This window comes from Anomaloglossus baeobatrachus, chromosome 9 (assembly GCF_048569485.1).
Source record: "Anomaloglossus baeobatrachus isolate aAnoBae1 chromosome 9, aAnoBae1.hap1, whole genome shotgun sequence".
Taxonomy (NCBI): Eukaryota; Metazoa; Chordata; class Amphibia; order Anura; family Aromobatidae; genus Anomaloglossus; species Anomaloglossus baeobatrachus.
In genome coordinates this window covers 117,634,667-117,654,483 of record NC_134361.1, presented here as the reverse complement: position 1 = coordinate 117,654,483, position 19,817 = coordinate 117,634,667, and the positions used below count along the sequence as shown (strand labels likewise).

At 52.0% G+C, this 19,817-nt stretch overlaps 1 protein-coding gene across 1 annotated transcript in view; it reads left to right on the top strand.

The window, feature by feature from the left end:
• LOC142251297 (uncharacterized) overlaps nucleotides 1-19,817 on the top strand; it is a 126,716-nt gene that overhangs the window by 86,151 nt on the left and 20,748 nt on the right. Inside the window, exon 9 of the mRNA XM_075323957.1 lies at nucleotides 16,013-16,083. Within this exon, the coding sequence (XP_075180072.1) occupies nucleotides 16,013-16,083 (71 nt within the window). The remainder of the gene's footprint in view (nucleotides 1-16,012; nucleotides 16,084-19,817) is intronic.

Genomic DNA, 19,817 nt, shown 5'->3' with positions numbered 1-19,817 from the left:
TGGGGGTGCCAGCTCGTCTATCCCCCAATACCGCTGGTACAATGTGTATGGTATGGTGGTTACCTGTGATCCAGTGTCCAAGAGAGCCATCATATACGATATACCGGTCCCGCCAGTCTGGGGGGCCACGGGGTTCTACTCCTGAGGATTGGCCCGGGGCCCCAGGGGTTGCTCGTTTAACGGGCACTGTCGGAAGTAATGCCCAGGCTTACGGCACTTGTAGCAGGTTGGAGGTCTGCTCCGCGGGTTGCTAGCACTTCTCCGCTGCATCCAGGGGACATCCTCAGGGCTGTCGGCAAGCTGTATCTGTGCTGAAGGCTGGGATCTGGTCAAAGGTTGGAGTGCAGCAAGAATCTTGGCGAGGTCTCCGTCCATGCGACGGACCTGTGCTGCCAGTTCCTCCATCGTGCTGCTTGGGGCTGCAGGGGTTGAAGAGGTAAGGTAGGAGCCACCACAACGGGGGCCGTCTCGATGGGCCACGGGGCTGGCTCCAGGACTTCCGAAGCTGGGGGCTGTAGTGCTTTAATGGCCCGTTCCTTTAATACAGCAAAGTCCACATCAGGGTGTTCTAGGGCCCACAGCCGGAGTTGTTTGCGATCCTCAGGGGATCTCATCCCCTGCACAAATTGCTCTACTAACATCTTGTTGCTGTCCGCCTCATTGATAGGATTCACCCGCTTTAGCGTGCGGAGGGCGGTTTGTAGACGTAAAGCATAGTCCCAAATGCTATACACAGTCCGTTGCCGGCACTGGTAAAACTGCATCCTCAGCTCAGCTTCCGTCCGGGTCTCAAAGGCAGTCTGTAGCTTCTCAAAGATGGTGGCTACAGAGAGCCGGTCCCCCTCGGCCTAGGTCTCCGCCTCCTGCTCAGCCGCACCGGTTAACTGGCCCAGCACTACCGCCGCACGTTGCTTATCGGTCAGGGGGTACAGTTCTAGCAACGGGCTAAGCTTATTCTGGAAGACCTGTAAGGCATCAGGTTTCCCGTCATACTGCGGTAGCCAGGTAGCTCCGGGCGCATAGGGCAAGGAGAACGGCATCACCTGAGCGAGCGCGGGGGCCGCGGCACCTCCCGCTAGTGCGGCCGGGACCTGGGCAGGCCCATTCCCATCCGCGGGTGCCACTGCGGCTGCGACCACCGCTCCTCCAGCGGCTCTGTCGGGCGCAGACATCTTGTTTCCGTCCCCCTTAGCTTCTTTCCGGCCCCTCCTCTATTGGGGCGGGGTTTTGGCCTTCGCGCCTCTGCTACTCGAGAAGACGCTCGAGCGGGAACTTTTCGCGCCAAAGATGGCGACTTCTGAAATTTTTCAGCCGGATACCTCCAGCGGTCACAAGGCGCACCTCTACCCAACGGCAGAGCGGTAAGATCCTGTTCGTGACGCCAAGTTGTCGCGGGCGGAGGAGGGGACGCCGCGCTCTCCCTACTGCTCGGGTCCGGCTGCCGCTGCTGCTGCGGCCTCTGCTGCTCGGTGGCTCGAGCGATGGGCCGGATCCCGGGGACTCGAGCGGCGCTCCTGGCCCGTGAGTGAAAGGGGTTGTTTGGGTGTGGGGATTGTTTATTGTCCGTGACGCCACCCACGGTTGTGGTGATTTGTTGACACCACCGCTGCTCTGTATGGGGATCCCGGGAAGGATGGTATGGAGCAGCCAGTTGTTGTGTTGCCCCTCCGTGGGTAGGGGTTGGTGATCCCGGGGCCCAGTGATGAGTTGGGTGATGCAGGGCTTGGTGGGCGCAGGGACGCGGGGGCAGCGCTGTGCCTTGCGGCACTGTGGTACTGTCACGCTCCCCGGGTCCTCTGCTCCGCTTCCCGGCTCACCTGCCACGCTCCCCGCTCTCCAGCCTCCATCGCCCGCGCTTCCCAGGCCTCCTGGTCCCCGCTCCCGGCGCCCGTCGGCTTCCCAGCCCGGCTCTGCTGTGTCCTCCTCTCAGCTTCCTGCCCTGGCTTCTGGCACCCGGGCCGCGCGCATGCGCATTAGGGCGCGCGCGCGGTCACTGACCCTTTCTTAAAGGGCCAGTGTCCACTGACAGGAAATGAAGCTCACAGGTACGGGGTATAAAGGGGTGCAATGTCCAAGGGGGCGGGGCCTGATCTTCGTGTTTCCCAAGCTAGGAGTCAGGTCTCCTTGTGTTCCTGTGAGATACTTACCTCTCTCTCTTCTAGAGCCGATCCTGCATTGCCATCCGGTCCTGCCGTATCCCGAACCCCGAACGCTGCCTATCTGCCATCCTGACAGTCCGCACCTTCTCTGTTCCCTGCGGTGACCCGTCATCTCGCTCCAACGGTTCCGGACCCCGCCTGACATCATCCCGGCTTCCGAACCTGAGCTCCGTCACCCGGACCACCATCAGTGACCCCGTGGTTCCAGGGACTTCTCCATTGTGCTCTTGTGCGCGGACTGTTCTGCTACCTATAGTGCTCCGGCTACCGGACTCCTTTCCCTCATCGGGGAGTTCGGCCCAGTGGATCCACCTTCTGGGTCTGCCCATCCACCTGGCCCTAACAGTAAGATCAGGCCATGGATCCCGCCGAAGCACTAGCGGCCTTGCATGAGGAACTCCAACGCCAGCGTGAAGTCCAGACCCGCATGCTGAACTTTATGACTTCCGTGGACGCCCGCTTGAACACGCTACAAGCATCGGTCACATCTTCAGCACCTCCGGCCTCCACTAGTCAATCCACGGCTCCCGCTCCCGTGGCAGCCTCCTCGGATGCTTCCAGACTTCGTTTGGCCTCACCACCCCGGTACGCCGGAGATCCCAAGACCTGCAGGGGGTTTATAAACCAATGCTCCCTCCATTTCACGCAGCTGCCGCATTTGTTTGCCTCCGACCAAGCCAAGGTCGCCTTCATAATGTCTCACCTAGAGGGCGAGGCACTGGCGTGGATGAACCCCTTGTGGGAGAAGGAGGACCCTATGACCAAGAACCTCCAGGAGTTCCTGCAGGCTTTTCGCGGCACCTTTGACGAGCCCGGACGCGCCTCCGCGTCTGCTTCATCTCTTCTCCGGTTACGTCAGGGAACTCTGACGGTGGGTCAATACGCCATCCGTTTCTGCACCTTGGCTTCGGAACTCGGGTGGAATAACGAGGCCCTAACCGCCGCCTTCTGGGAAGGACTCTCGGGTCGAATCAAAGATGAGCTGGTTGGTCGTGACGTACCGTCCACCCTGGACGCCCTGATTACCCTAGCGACTCGAGTGGACATTCGCTTTCAGGAGCGGTCCAAAGAGGTGTCCCGTGAGAGACGCCCGGTACGGCATTCCTCTCCTCCACAGAAGTCCGCCGTACTCCAGTCAACGGCATCTGGTGTCTCCGTCCATGAGCCCATGCAGGTCGACCGTGTGCGACAGTCTGAACAACGTCGAGCAGAGCGGCTCGCCAAGGGTCTCTGCTTCTACTGCGGAGAGGGCACACACCTGCTACGCTCCTGTCCAGAGAGGCCGGGAAACTCCAAAGCCTAGGGTCGGTAGGAGAGGCCACCCTAGGTGCTGGGACTCTCTCAGACCCAGTTACATGGACTGTGCAAGTGACAACGGGAGAGACGCGGTTCACGGCTGAGGCGTACCTCGATTCTGGGGCAGCAGGCAATTTCATCCAGCAGGCCACGGTGGACAAGTACCAGGTGCCTGTTACTCCGCTCGACAAACCCCTCATGATTGCCTCTGTGGATGGGAGACCCCTCTCTGACACCATCTCCTGGATCACCAGGCCGGTTGAATTGCGTATTGGTGCTCTGCACACCGAGAACATCGCTCTCTACGTCCTCCCACACATGTCACATCAAATCCTGCTGGGCCTTCCTTGGTTACGGACACACGAACCTTCAGTCAGCTGGGGCACCGGTGAAATCACTCGATGGGGCTCTTCTTGCCATGAGAACTGTCTGAAGACCATACAACCCATCCGGCGACCTCCGGTTCCAGAGTCCCTACCGGGACTACCCTCAGCCTATTGGTCCTTCGCGGACGTCTTTGATAAGAAGGAGTCAGAGGTACTTCCGCCACATCGTCCTTACGATTGTGCCATTGACCTGCTCCCGGGAACTACACCACCTCGAGGACGGATATATCCACTGTCTCCAGCAGAAACAAGGGCCATGTCTTCTTACATCACAGAGAGCCTGGCAAGGGGATTCATTCGGAGATCCTCCTCTCCTGCTGGAGCAGGCTTCTTCTTCGTAAAGAAGAAAGAGGGCGACTTACGCCCATGCATAGACTACCGGGGATTGAATCAAATCACCGTAAAAAACAAGTATCCCCTGCCGCTCATCCCCGAATTGTTTGATCGGCTCAGAGGAGCTCGCGTGTTCACCAAGTTGGATCTTCGGGGTGCCTACAACCTTGTCCGTATCCGCTCGGGGGACGAATGGAAGACCGCGTTTAACACTCGCGATGGGCACTATGAATACTGCGTGATGCCCTTCGGCCTGTGTAACGCACCAGCAGTCTTCCAAGAATTAGTGAACGACGTGTTCCGGGACCTTCTCTACGTCTGTGTGGTGGTATATCTGGATGACATCCTTGTCTTCTCTCCGGACCTTCAGACCCACCGAGAGAACGTGCAACTGGTTCTACAAAGACTGAGAGAGAATCGTCTGTATGCCAAGTACGAGAAGTGTGTCTTCGAACAGTCTTCTCTCCCCTTCCTGGGTTACCTCATCACCGATACCGGACTGCAGATGGATCCAAAGAAGGTCTCTTCCATTCTCAACTGGCCTCCTCCTTCTGGACTGAAGGCAATCCAACGCTTTCTGGGATTCGCCAACTATTACCGCCAGTTCATCCCTCATTTCTCTGCTCTGACTGCTCCTCTCTCCGCCTTGACCAAGAAGGGGGCTAATCCAAAAGACTGGTCACCTGCGGCCGACGCCGCGTTTGGCTCCCTAAAGCGGGCCTTTGCCTCCTCTCCTGTACTCCACCGTCCGGAGTTAAACCGCCAGTTCACCTTGGAGGTGGATGCCTCCTCCTCGGGAGCCGGAGCAGTGCTCATGCAGAAGTCCTCCTCCGGGAAGATGGTGACTTGCGGTTTCTTCTCCAAGAGCTTCTCAGCGCCTGAACGCAATTACACCATCGGTGACCGAGAACTATTGGCAGTCAAACTGGCTCTGGAGGAATGGCGTTATCTTCTGGAAGGAGCAGTGTACCCCATTATAATTTACACGGACCACAAGAACCTGGAATACCTGCGGTCTGCTCAGCGACTGAACCCACGGCAAGCCAGGTGGTCCTTATTCTTTGCCCGGTTCGATTTCCAGCTCCATTTCCGACCCGCGAACAAGAACGTACGCGCTGATGCCTTGTCTAGGTCTTTTATGCCCATGGAGCAGGAAGAGGAGACATCCCAACCCATCATCTGTCCAAGTAAGATTATTCCGGTGGCTCCTGTCACCCTGGCCCAGATACCGCCCGGGAAGACCTATGTCTCTGAGACTGACAGGCAAAAAGTGTTACACTGGGGCCATGCCTCGAAAACAGCCGGTCATGCTGGCCAGAAAAGAACTTGGAGTGCGATTGTACGTCATTATTGGTGGCCATCCCTTCGCACGGACGTCGCCTCTTTTGTCTCTGCCTGCTCCTCTTGTGCCAGGAACAAGGCGCCCAAACACCTGCCATATGGCCGTCTTCTGCCTCTGCCTATACCCTCAGTTCCCTGGCAACACATTGCGATGGACTTTATTAAGGACTAGCCATTGTCCTCCGGACACACAGTCATATGGGTCGTGGTGGATCGGTTCTCTAAAATGGCCCATTTCGTCCCTATGGCTGGACTGCCCTCTGCCCAGGAACTCGCGGACGCCTATATACATCACATCTTCCGCTTGCATGGCTTTCCATCACACATTGTGTCCGACAGAGGAACTCAGTTTACCTCCCGCTTCTGGAGGGCTCTCTGCAAGCATCTGGGAGTAACCCTGGACTTTTCTTCAGCCTACCATCCTCAGTCGAACGGCCAAGTGGAACGGGTCAATCAGATTTTGACCTCTTTCTTACGTCACTACGTCAACGCCCATCATGACGATTGGTCCACGCTTCTTCCTTGGGCTGAATTCTCCCATAATCACCACGTCAGTGAGTCCTCCTCCAGTTCTCCCTTCCATGTCGTCTACGGACTTCAGCCTTCGGTCCCATTGCCTGTATCCTCTTCCTCGGATGTCCCTGCTGCTGATGCGGTAGTCCGTGACTTTATAACCATTTGGGACTCAGTTAAGGCGTCCCTTGCACGTGCATCCCTGCGGATGAAGAGACACGCAGACAAGAGGCGTCTGGATCCCCCGTGTTTCTCCCCCGGAGATCTCGTCTGGCTTGCTTCCAAGTACGTCCGATTGAAGTTACCATCTTACAAGCTGGGTCCCCGCTACATCGGACCGTTTAAAGTCCTCGGCAAGATCAATGAGGTCTCCTACAAACTGCAGCTCCCGGCCACGATGAGGATACCCAACTCCTTCCACGTCTCTCTGCTCAAGCCGGTTGTCCTTGGTCCCTTCTCCGCTGCTGCCAGTCCGGCTCCTCCTCCTATTGCTGATGACGACATCTATGCGGTAAGGGATATCGTGGCCATGAAGACCGTACGGGGTCGACAGTTCTTTCTGGTGGACTGGGCAGGGTATGGTCCTGAGGATAGGTCCTGGGAGCCCAGAGAGAATGTGGGTACTCCTCTGATCCGTGCCTTCCTGTCCCGGTTGCGGGGAGGGGGGCGTGGGGGGGGGTACTGTCACGCTCCCCGGGTCCTCTGCTCCGCTTCCCGGCTCACCTGCCACGCTCCCCGCTCTCCAGCCTCCATCGCCCGCGCTTCCCAGGCCTCCTGGTCCCCGCTCCCGGCGCCCGTCGGCTTCCCAGCCCCAGCCCGGCTCTGCTGCGTCCTCTCAGCTTCCTGCCCTGGCTTCTGGCACCCGGGCCGCGCGCATGCGCATTAGGGCGCGCACGCGGTCACTGACCCTTTCTTAAAGGGCCAGTGTCCACTGACAGGAAATGAAGCTCACAGGTACGGGGTATAAAGGGGTGCAATGTCCAAGGGGGCGGGGCCTGATCTTCGTGTTTCCCAAGCTAGGAGTCAGGTCTCCTTGTGTTCCTGTGAGATACTTACCTCTCTCTCTTCTAGAGCCGATCCTGCATTGCCATCCGGTCCTGCCGTATCCCGAACCCCGAACGCTGCCTATCTGCCATCCTGACAGTCCGCACCTTCTCTGTTCCCTGCGGTGACCCGTCATCTCGCTCCAACGGTTCCGGACCCCGCCTGACATCATCCCGGCTTCCGAACCTGAGCTCCGTCACCCGGACCACCATCAGTGACCCCGTGGTTCCAGGGACTTCTCCATTGTGCTCTTGTGCGCGGACTGTTCTGCTACCTATAGTGCTCCGGCTACCGGACTCCTTTCCCTCATCGGGGAGTTCGGCCCAGTGGATCCACCTTCTGGGTCTGCCCATCCACCTGGCCCTAACAGGTACTCACTCAGCCTGAGACAATGACACAGTTCTCGGTAAAACACACGGCTGGAAAGACGGTTCCCACGGACGGCTGCACTTGCTTTCCCCAGTAGGTGACGGTGACGGTCCCTCTGTCCTGCACCTATGATGATAATAGTTGCGATGGGTTCCCACCGGTAACCCGCTCCCCGGCTTGGATATGGGCCGGAGGAGCCCTACTTTGCCCGCAGGCGCTGGCCCTGAGAAACTGGTGCCCTGGCGGTGGCGGTGTCTCTCCGTTACGGTTGGACTGTTGCCTTCAATCGGGACTTGGTTGTTAGGAGACAGACGTCCCCTTCACTGACGGATTTGGCAAATTATGGCGACTCCTAGCCTTGCCGGGATCCGAAAGGCCCCTGCCCTGGTGCTGACTGTTCTTCGTATACTGCTCCAGACCGCCGGGTGACCACCCGTCCGTGGTCCTTCCAGCTACCTCCGAGCAGTCCCCCTGCAGACTATCACCGCCGTCTGCTGACCTTGCTGTCACTGTCCGGGGCACACACCCGGACCAACTTCAGGCTTTACTACTGTCACTTTTCTGTTACTTCAGCTTCTCTCCTTTGCTCCTCTACCACTTCACTGTTTACTCCTTCTACTTTCACTTCTTAAACTGTTCTGCCTGGTTCCTCCCGCCTCCAGGGCTGTAAACTCCTCGGTGGGCGGAGCCAACCGCCTGCCAACCGCCTGCCCACCCCCTGGTGTGAACATCAGCCCCTGGAGGAAGGAAACAAGGATTTTAGGTTAGCCTTGGTGTTCCTAACTGGGGTGTAGGGTGTGGTGGTGTTGTGACCTGTGACCCCTGGCTTGCCCAGGGCGTCACACATGGAACCGGGTAACGGCCACCATCGTGACATTCCCAAAACGTACACTGCCCGTAACCGAGTACTCCATATCCTTGGGTGCTACATGAAGGGGTACTTTGCACACTATGACATTGCAAGCCAATGCTTGCGATGCCGAGCGCGATAGTCCCCGCCCCAGTCGCAGCAGCGATATCTTGTGATAGCTGCCATAGCGAACAATATCGCTACGGCAGCTTCACATGGACTTGCCTGCCCTGCGATGTCGCTCTGGCCGGCGACCCGCCTCCTTCCTAAGGGGGTGGGACGTGCGGCGTCACAGCGACATCACACGGCAGGCGGCCAATAGAAGCAGAGGGGTGGAGATGAGCGGGACTTAAACATCCCGCCCACCTCCTTCCTTCCGCATAGCCGGCGTGAGCCACAGTGACGCAGGTAAGCTGATGTTCCTCGCTCCTCACAGCGATGTGTGCTGCCGCAGGAACGAGGAACAACATTGTACCGTCGCTGCAGAGAAATTATGAAAGTGTCGGACACTACACCGATGATACGATTATGACACTTTTGCGCTCGTTAATCGTATCAAAAAGGATTTACACACTACGATATCGATAGCAAGGCCGGATGTGCATCACTTTTGATTTGACCGCTGCGATGTCATAGTGTGCAAAGTACCCCTTACACCTCACTGATGAGCATTGCACCCAAGATTTCCATTAGGAACTTACACCTAACTGATGAGCATTGCACCCAAGATTTCCATTTTTATGAATGACATATTGCTGCACATGGCTCTGCTGCTACAGCTCCTACATGTTTCCACAGCCTAATAATGGGGGTAACTGCTATCTTTAGGTTTTCCCATTTTGATAACTCATGCACAAGCAGTTTTGAACGCAGACAGAAAAGGGCTTCTGAGCAAGAACAATATATGGACCCTTTGTAGTCCAAGAGCTCATCAAAATCTACAATTTTATCTACTTTGGAGTTAGTTGTGGCCGCCCTTACCATTTGTGGCCCTGTGCAGCTGCACAAATTGCACCCTGTGCACAATGTATAAAAACATACTTTGTGGCATGTGCTACAAAGCCACTGTAACCTTTTACCAATAGGGGAATGTGCACACAACGTCTTTTTCAGGGAGATTCCACCTGGAATGCTGCAAAAAATGTACATAATGCACAGCAATGTGAAAACGACATTGTGCACATGTTCAGTTTCTTTTTTAACCACTGCAGGGTTTGGAAACTGGGAAGCGGTAAAAGAAGTAACATGTTCATTCTTTGGGCAACTTCAGCTAAGAAGCCGCTCACTAGTTATAGCTTAAATGATAGAAAACAGACACAAAAATGATAGCAAAACCTCCATCAAAGCCGTGTCATGAAAAAGACCGCTTGACTTTTCCTACAGCGGTTCTGCCTAGAAAAACTGTACTCCATGTACACGTACCGTAAGTGCCCTGGTGCAGCAGAGAAAGGGAAGCATAGGAGCGGATTTACCAAACGCCTATTGGAGTTAAGGTACCGTCACACATAATGAGATCGCTAGCAAGATTGCAGCTGAGTCACGGTTTCCGTGACGCAGTAGCGATCCCGTTAGCGATCTTGTTATGTGTGACACCTACCAGCGATCAGGCCCCTGCTGTGAGATCTCTAGTCATTGCAGAATGGTCCAGGCCATTTTCTTCAAAGGCGATGTTCTGCTGGGCAGGACACATCGCTGTGTTTGCCACTGTGTGACAGGGTCACAGTGACTGCTGAGATCGTTATACAGGTCGCTACTGCGACGTGTATTGTTCCTGCATCGCTGGTAAGATCTGTCTGTGTGACATCTCACCAGCGACCTCCCAGCGACTTACCTACGATCCCTATCAGGTCGCATCGTTTTCGTTGTGTGTGTGTTGTGTCCCATGAATGGGAACAACCTGTTGTATATAATTCTTGCATTGCATATTTTTCCTCCTATCAGGAAATTCCTTTATTGTTGCTAGGTAGATTAGACTGTATGAAGTTTGTCCCTATGTACCTCCCTTAGTTGGCTTCTGTATAGAAAGCTCCTCCCTTCTCCTTCAGTTTAGTCTAGAGGAACCATTACTGAAGAGACATGTCTGCAACCCTGTACAGATTATTCCTTTTCACCTGCCTTTACTTTGTACTTAATACAAGATTCTAGAAGAAAACTACAGCGTTTCTCCTTGTCTTCCTACAAGTCATCGTTGTGCTGAGTTGAGCTATCTGTGGAAGACGTAGAGTGAGTAAAATCATACAGTTATCTAAGGGACTGATAATTAGAGTGGTTGGATTCATTGCTACCAGGAAGAGACAGAATAGTGAAAAGGACTAGCTGTGACCGGGATTAGTATACATATATCAGTAAATAACCTGTTTCCAGGAGTGCTATACAGCATACAATCCAGAGAAAGGATTACCCCAAGGGGCTGATAACAAGCCACAGCATAAAACTTTATAGCAACTTCAGACAAAGTGCCCTGTAAAGTATTAACCTGTTATCAGAACTGTGTGCAGCTATAAACCAAGAATCCCCAGAAGCTAATTGTAAATTGCAGCCAGAGACTCTGCAAATACATTCTGCAAAACAGACTGCTGGCTGCAGAGATTGCAACTTTGTATTGATCTCCATGACAACCAGTGCAGAGCAGCATTCACCATTCCTGATGGAGTCAAAGAGAACCCTCTCACTACCTGCTCTAAAGCAACAAGAGGAAGACAGGGACTCACACTTACATTACAGTGAAAGATCTAAACGGTTGACCAAACCAACATGGAAGGTTAAAGAGAACCTAGAAACAGCCAGAAGTGAACTATTTACCCAGACAGCATTATTGTGGCAAAGAGTGCAAAAACAAGTGACTGTTTTATCTGTGCCCGGTGCTCATGAGCTACCATCAGAGGGAGCCCTGGAACAACTGTACTCAGCATACCAGTCCTACAAAGAGATTTGTAAAAAATATTCCTCTACCCTGCTGAGATCAAATACGTCTGAGTCTCAAAAAGAACTACAGGACTTCCAACAGCTTAATGCTGAACGAGACCGCACCGTGCGCGACATTGTGAGCGAGACTGAAGCAAAAATTGCGCAAATGTCAGGAGCGGCATCTTACAAATCCAGGTCCATTAAGAGCTCAAGGCACTCACTCAAATCAGGCTCATCAAAGTACTCAACCCTCAGCGAGCATCTCATAAAGGCGCGCGCTGAAGCAGAAACAACAAAAGTACACGCCATCTTCGCCCAGAGAGAAGCAGAGATGAAAACAGAATCTGCACGCAAGGAAGCGGAGATTAAAGCAGAATCTGCACGCAAGGAAGCAGAGATTAAAGCAGAATCTGCACGCAAGGAAGCAGAATCTGCACGCAGAGAAGCAGAGATGAAAGCAGAATCTGCACGCAAGGAAGCAGAAATTGAAGCCCTTCAGAAGGAATGTGAACATGTGGCGGCCATGGCAAGGCTAAAGGTCTTTGAGCAAGCTCTGGGTGGGAGCCAAGAAGGCAGCGCCAGTTTGTGTGATCTCGACACAGAAGACTCACTTAAGCGTACAAGAGATTACGTACTGAGCCAAGCCGACGAACCGCCAACTACCATCAACATTCCCGTCAGTGCTAACACTTCTCCAGAACCTCAAGACACTGATCCACCTACAGCTTCCAGCCTTCCAGGTCAGTCCAATGCACCTCAGACTTTTAAGCCTGAACTAGCTTCATATTCCAATGCACAGCCACACTCTGCGCATCAGCAACCTCCGTATGCCCATGTCTACATGCAACCTAACATGCCGGCAAGGCGCTACACTCCCAACAACTATGTAGTTCCAGCCCCGTATACAACAGAGATTGTACACACCAAACCGATCACTGGTCTAAACGCCTACGCCACTCCATATTTTCCCATGTTCCCGAACCAAGAAGCTACGAATCACGCAACCAGCACCATGCAGTCAGCAAATGTGCCCCCAACGTCGGAAAGATCAGATATGTCCGACTTTGCGAGGTACATGATCCGCCGAGAACTCACCAACACCGGTCTCACAAAGTATGACGACCAGCCTGAAAACTACAGAGGGTGGAAGTGTGCCTTCAAAACCGCAACGCGTGACCTTGGCATTACGGCTGCTGAAGAGCTGGACTTGCTAATCAGGTGGCTAGGGCCACGGTCTACTGAGAGAATCAAGAGACTCAGATCCGTCTACATCAGCGACCCAACAACTGGTCTCGCAACCGCATGGGACAGGCTAGAGAAAGGCTTCGGCAGTCCTGAAGCAATTGAAGATGCATTGCTGAAACAACTATACGATCTTCCTAAAATATCTAGCAAGGATGCTTCAAAGTACCAGGAACTCAGCGACCTGCTGTCCGAGCTCCAGCTGGCCAAAACAGACACACACCTACCTGGCCTCAGCTACCTGGACACCGCTCGTGGGGTGAAACCCATAGTCGCCAAGTTACCTTACAACGTGCAGGAAAGGTGGACTACGGTAGGAACAAACTATAAAAAAGAGCACCAAGTCTCCTTCCCTCCATTCTCCTACTTCTGTGAGTTCATCAATGGCATCGCGGAACGTAAGGCAGACCCCAGCTTCACCTGTGGAGAACCCACCGACTCCACTTCACCAGCTCCCGGATATGAGAGCCCTCATCAAAATGACAGAAAATGTAGGGGCCCAGTATCAGTCAAAAAGACCGATGTTCTACCACCTACACCAACGTCAGCACCAGACAAGGGCAATGAAGGCGGGAAGGCGGAAAATCCAAACCGCCAGTGTCCAATTCACAATCTGCCACACCCCCTGAAGAAGTGCATTGGCTTCAGGAAGAAACCCCTTCAAGAACGAAAGGAACTCTTGAAAAGGTTTGGGGTATGTTTCAGGTGTTGTGCCTCTACAGAACACCTTGCCAAGGACTGTAATGTTACAATTAAGTGTATGGAGTGTGACAGCACAGATCACGTACAAGCGCTGCACCCATCTCAGCCTGATCCTGCACCTACAACTTCTCCTACCACAAGTCATGGCGGGGAGAGTACAAGCCAAGCTGCAAACCACCTCACAGTATCCTCCTCGTGCACCGCAGTCTGCGGAGAAGATCTCTGGGACAAGTCTTGTGCGAAAATATGCCTAGTAAGGGTATATCCCAAAGGTCACCCAGAACGAGCTGTGAAGGTGTACAGCATCCTGGACGACCAGAGCAACAAGTCACTTGCCAGGTCTGAACTCTTCGACTTGTTCGGCTTAAAAGGAAATGCCTACCCTTACACACTAGGCACTTGCAGCGGCATCTCAGAAGCTTGCGGAAGAAGAGCCAGTGGTCTCGTGGTAACATCTCTGGAAAATACCGTAGAGATACCTCTACCGACACTCATCGAGTGCAACCAGATACCGGCTAACCGGGAAGAGATTCCAACACCAGAGGCAGCTCTTCACCACCCTCACCTGAGAACTATCGCCAGCAAGATCCCACCTCTTGATCATAGTGCAAAAATCCTGATTCTGATTGGAAGGGACATCCTCCAGCTACACAAAGTACGCCAACACATCAACGGGCCACACGATGCACCATTCGCTCAGCGCTACGACCTTGGCTGGGTGATCATAGGAAACGTCTGCGTAGGCAAAAGGAAGAGTCCCGACGCGATCTCCTCCTACAAGACGCACATCCTCCCAAACGGTCGCGGCACTCACTTTCAACCATGTCCGCATCACTACGGGGTGAAAGAGAGGCTGAGCGACACCAGGTGGCGACAGCAGCCTCCCGACTGCGCGGACGCATATCATCTCTGGGATGACGACTTCGGGTCAACAGCGTTCGAGTCTACAAACGAAGACAACAAATTGGCTCTGATGAGAGAAAACAAAGAATTCATAAAGATTATGGATAAAGAGTTCTCTCAAAATGACTCTAACAGTTGGGTAGCCCCATTACCCTTTCGGTCTCCAAGGCCAAGGTTGCCAAACAACTCCCAGCAAGCAACCGCAAGGTCCTCCTCTCTAAAACGCACTTTGGAAAGACAACCAGAGATGGAGAAATGCTTTGTCGGGATTACGCAAAACATCCTCGACAGAGATCATGCTGAACAGTGGCACCACATTCCCACCGAACAAAACCCAGCTGACCGAGGAATGAGACTCACTGCAGCGTCCAAACTCGGCAACAACATGTGGCTGACACCTCCAAGTATCTTATACGAGGAGACCTGCGATAACTACGCCGGCAACATGTACGAGCTGGTGGAACCAGTATCCGACAGGGAAATTAGACCAATCGTCTCCACTCGCTACACTTCAGTGACATCAAAACAGAAGTTGAGACCTCATCGCTTCAAGCGCTTCACAAGTTGGTCATCTGCGGTACGAGCCGTCGCTCGTCTTATTCACGTCGCTCACTGTTTCACCAACTACAAGTCTTCAACGTGCCACGGCTGGCGCATGTGTGTGATTCGTCCAGTCACCAAACTCGTGCTACTTTTACCAAAGGAGGACGTTACATGAACTAACTTTGTCGTTGGACACTGCCACGGCGGGGAGCGCACCTTTCCTTACCCCTGCTGTACGGAGACACAACTGTCCGTGTCCAATTGAACCTTGAACTTTTCCTTTGGATTAAAACTTTACCGTTGGATTATTGGGTTGGAGGAAGAGTTGGCATGTTTGCGGCTTCCCCAATCTGAAGATGGGTTTGTTGAACTTGAATTCATGTTTAACATTTTTCTACTTTTTCATTTTTTACGCAAGGACAATGCGTCATCAACAAAGCATGGACTTGAATTCAGTGCATTACGTTGCATTTTTTGTGTTGTCTCTTATCTCGTTACAGGTTTCGTGACATCGAGGGACAGGATCGACTCCTTACGTCGTAGAAGGACTTGTGAAATCATATGATTTCAGACGGGGAGTGTTGTGTCCCATGAATGGGAACAACCTGTTGTATATAATTCTTGCATTGCATATTTTTCCTCCTATCAGGAAATTCCTTTATTGTTGCTAGGTAGATTAGACTGTATGAAGTTTGTCCCTATGTACCTCCCTTAGTTGGCTTCTGTATAGAATGCTCCTCCCTTCTCCTTCAGTTAGTCTAGAGAAATCATTGCTGAAGAGACATGTCTGCAACCCTGTACAGATTATTCCTTTTCACCTGCATTTACTTTGTACTTAATACAAGATTCTAGAAGAAAACTACAGCGTTTCTCCTTGTCTTCCTACAAGTCATCGTTGTGCTGAGTTGAGCTATCTGTGGAAGCCGTAGAGTGAGTAAAATCATACAATTATCTAAGGGACGGATAATTAGAGCGGTTGGATTCATTGCTACCAGGAAGAGACAGAATAGTGTGACTGGGCCTTAAGGCACCCAAACTATTTACAGACCCTTATCTCTTAATACAATTATTACATTTTATGGGCTGTGAATGTGCGAGAAAATGAAATCTATTGTCTTTAGCTGTAATGTTGGCAGAGATGAAGTCCCTCCGTCACTAGTGAAGTGTTGTTTTAGAAGTCTGTGAAAACTGGGCAAGTGTAATGGAAGTCATATTTACCGTCACTCATTAGATTACTGCCATTATGCTACAATAAAATGTTCTGTTACTAATTTTTTGGCAACTTTGTACTAATTAGAAAGAAACCGGAATTCACTGCAGACGTCATGTACTAATGATTTGGCATTACAGGCCTATAGTATTGTGTGCGCTGCGGTTTTACTTTAGATTATGTTTTCTTTCTAACTTTCTCTTTGTTTTTAAAGGAAGTCCAAAAAAAAGATCCAAGATTCCTGTCGTTTGCAGACAAACTACAACACGTTCACAGTGCCAGCAGGTGAGTGCTAAAGCCTGAATCTAGCTGCAGTTATCATTGGGTTTGTGCTCACAATTATTGTTATATATGAGATTTGTTTGTTCTGAAGTTCATCTCACTACGTGTATCTTTTATAAAGTCTCATATTTGTAATGTCTTGGGCTGGATTTACTTGTCTTCTGTCAGCACCATGTTGCAATGTAAAGTAAAGGCATGCGCCGCATCATTGGTGTGGGCAGTGTGTGCGCAGTTTGTGTCATGGGTGATTAGGCAGTACAGTGAGACCTATGCTGGCCCTAAGACTGTGGCCCCTGCACTCACCCTCACCCTGGAGGTACCCTTAAAGGTAAGGAGGTTCAGGCCCCCGACCTGGCCCTGTCTCTTGTCCGGCCCTGACCTAATACCCCTGCACCCCCCACTCAGGGGTGGGCTGGACACAAAGTAATAAACCTCCAATAAGATAGACAAAGGTGTAAAACTGAAACTCACTGTCACTGCAAATATCCATAGATGAGAGACAAAAAGACACCGGAGGGGATAAACCAAAGGGGAAGGAGAAAGTCACACCAGGGAACCTTCATACAGTGCAGACAACAAGTCGCTGGTCACCAAAAGGAAGTTCGCCACGGCCGCCGGGATATCGCAACAGCTAAGTAGATGCTATCTTTGGTGATAGCTGAGAAAACTCCCCAGACTTAAGTAGGAGGAGACCAGCTGAAGGTGGTGATTAGCAACCTGGTTCTCTGAGAAGCCACACACTGCTCCAGGAGGTATTAACTCCTAAAGTGCCCAAAGCAGTGGTAATATAACTGCCGACGCCCGGCAGAATAAGGCTCCTCAGGAGAAGCTAGGTTGCTGGTTGGATTTAGAAGTGTGTACAGAGTCAAACCTGGTAGTAGTCGGGTGCCAATCCAGGTAGCATATGGCATGATAGGTTGTTTGTCGGACTCAGTATTGTGGACAGAGTCCGACATGGTAGTAGCGCACCTGACAGTTTGATTTCACAGCTGGTCTTCAATAAAATGGCACCCATATCAATGACTTCTTTATAGTGACAAGATCTCAATATGCGCATGCTCTGCCATTTTATTGAAGAGTAGTGATGAAATCAAACTTCGTATCTGTCACCCTGGTAAGAGAGGACAAGTCACACAACACAAAGGGTACAACAGAGGAAAATACAGCGGATGAGCCTGGCACTAGGAAGAGGGGAGCGGGGTCACCTCCTAATACTCACCTGAGGCTGAACCCTGCACTTCCTAACGTTCCTAGACGAGTCCTCACCCCGTGCGCCGTAACATGCCTTGGCCCTCAATGGATCAAAACTCACTCGTGACAGGATCACTGGCGTGGGCTGTGCACAGTTTCAAACAGAAGGCAAGTCACTGAAAAATTAATGATCTGTCATTGAAACACCAGAGTCAGGCAGAGGGGCTGAGGCAGGAGGAGAAGACTCAGTGCACAGTCCCACCTCTGTGCACCGAAATCTCATTAGAAGAAAACTTCAAATACTGATTAAACAGGAACCACAAAGCAGATATCTTCACTGAATATATCAATGTACTCAGTATAATAGCCATGTCTGTACTCTACATTGCTAAATCATACTGACAAGATCTCTTTAAGTTGGATTCACAAACATCACCTTAACTTGTTTTCATTTCAACTATCGCTGCATTTCCCATGTTTAGTCTGCATTCAGATATTACTTTCAAAGAAGGCCACTGAGGTTTTGATGTCTCAGAATTGCTGACAACGCTGAATAAGTGCTTGACAAAGGAGACGTGTCCCTAAAAATCTTACAAGTGCATGATCTGACGATGCTGGACTTGGACTTTCCACCTAGCCGCTACTTCTTGCTACTAAGATAGTTCTAAGGACCTGAAACCACTTTTGAACTTTTCCTATTGTGTATTTTGTGCACTTTACAAATGCTGGATTCAAGGTAAAAATGTGCATCAATGAAGAAACTTTGTAAAGGGAAAAGATGTCGTTAAATATTGGTATTAGAAAACCAGGTATTTATTACATGACCCCCTGCACTGCCATAGACGACCGGAGAAGCTGGAATTCACCTCTCTCCTCCAGACTACCAGGTATCTTGACATTAATCCATTTTCACTACCGTAGACTCCCAGGGTCTGGCATTAACCCCTCTACTCCCATATACCACCAGGGATTTAGACATTTACCTCTTCGCTGCAGTAGACCAATAGAAATATTGACCTTTACCCTTGTAAGGGGTACTTCTCACATAGCAAGACGCCGACTCTGTGTAAGCAGCGTACGCTGGTAACCAGGGTAAATATCAGGTAATTAAGCAAAGTGCTTTGCTTAGTTACCCGATGTTTACCCTAGCTACGTATACAAGGAGCCAGCGCGGGCAGCCTGTAAGCGGTGTACGCTGGTAACCAGGGTAAATATCGGGTAACCAAGCAAAGCGCTTTTACCCTGGTTACCAAGCACAGTATCGTTACACGAGTCGCTGGTGGCTGGTCGCTGGTGAGATCTGACTCATTGACAGCTCACTAGCGACCATGTAGTGATGCACCAACGATCCCTGCCAGGTCAGATCGCTGGTGGGATCGTTAATGCGTCACTACATGTGACCCCAGCCTTCCTCCCCTAGACCAGCAGGCATACTGATAAGAGATAGATAGAGACTGCAGATTTGCACCCGAAGGACGGACAACCCTTTTAAGCTTTTTATAACTTTGCGGGTTTTTTGGTTATTTAATGCTTACATTCAGCTTTGGTGTTTATGTGACCTAAGTGCAGTTTTATAAGGCAGTTTTGCAGCAAGTTGTAGCCAAAGTAATTTCTTTCATAAGCTGAGATGATTTAGCAATAGTGCATAGCAGGTAGAAGGGCTACAGATTCCCAGATGCTACATTTCTAGGCATCACCAGCCAAACACGACAACTATTTAGGGCAGTGGCGTAACTACCGCGGTCGCAGCGGTCGCGATCGCGACCGGGCCCGGGAGGTTAGGGGCCCGGCGGCCGCCAGGCAGATCAGCAGCCAGCTCCTGTCAGTGTGAGAGGAGCTGCGCTGATCTGTCACAGACCTCGCGGCCGCTATTTGACCCGCTGCCGCCGCCGACACCGGGCCCCCCTGCCTGATGTCAGCGGCGGCACCGGAGCCCCCTGCCTGGTGTCAGCGGCTGCAGCGTCTCCCCCGTCACCGCGCCCAGTAATGATGAAGCATAGCGCGGCCGGTGCCGCGCTATGCATCACCATTCTCCCCCTGTGTGATGACGTCACTCCCGAACGACTGCTGTGCTGAGTGCACAGAGTGCAGGACAGGAGGACGTCGACCGCAGCACCGGGAGAACGAGCAGCGGGGAGGACAGCAGCGGTGGAAGGAAGAGAGAAGGTGAGTACTTGGGGTTTTTTTTAATATAAGTGAGTAAACGGTGGCCAGAGGCTTGGGAAGGCAGTTCTGGGGAAGCTGCATTATTCTACAATCTAAGCCTGGAGAGGCTGCTTTATACATGGAGGTCTGAGGAGGCTGCATTATATGTGGAGGTCTGGGGTAGCTGCATTATTATACATGGAGGCCTGGAGAGGCTGCTTTATACATGGAGGTCTGAGGAGGCTGCATTATATATGGAGGCCTGGAGAGGCTGCTTTATACATGGAGGTCTGAGGAGGCTGCTTTATACATGGAGGCCTGGAGAGGCTGCTTTATACATGGAGGCCTGGAGAGGCTGCTTTATACATGGAGGTCAGGTGAGGCTGCATTATATATGGAAG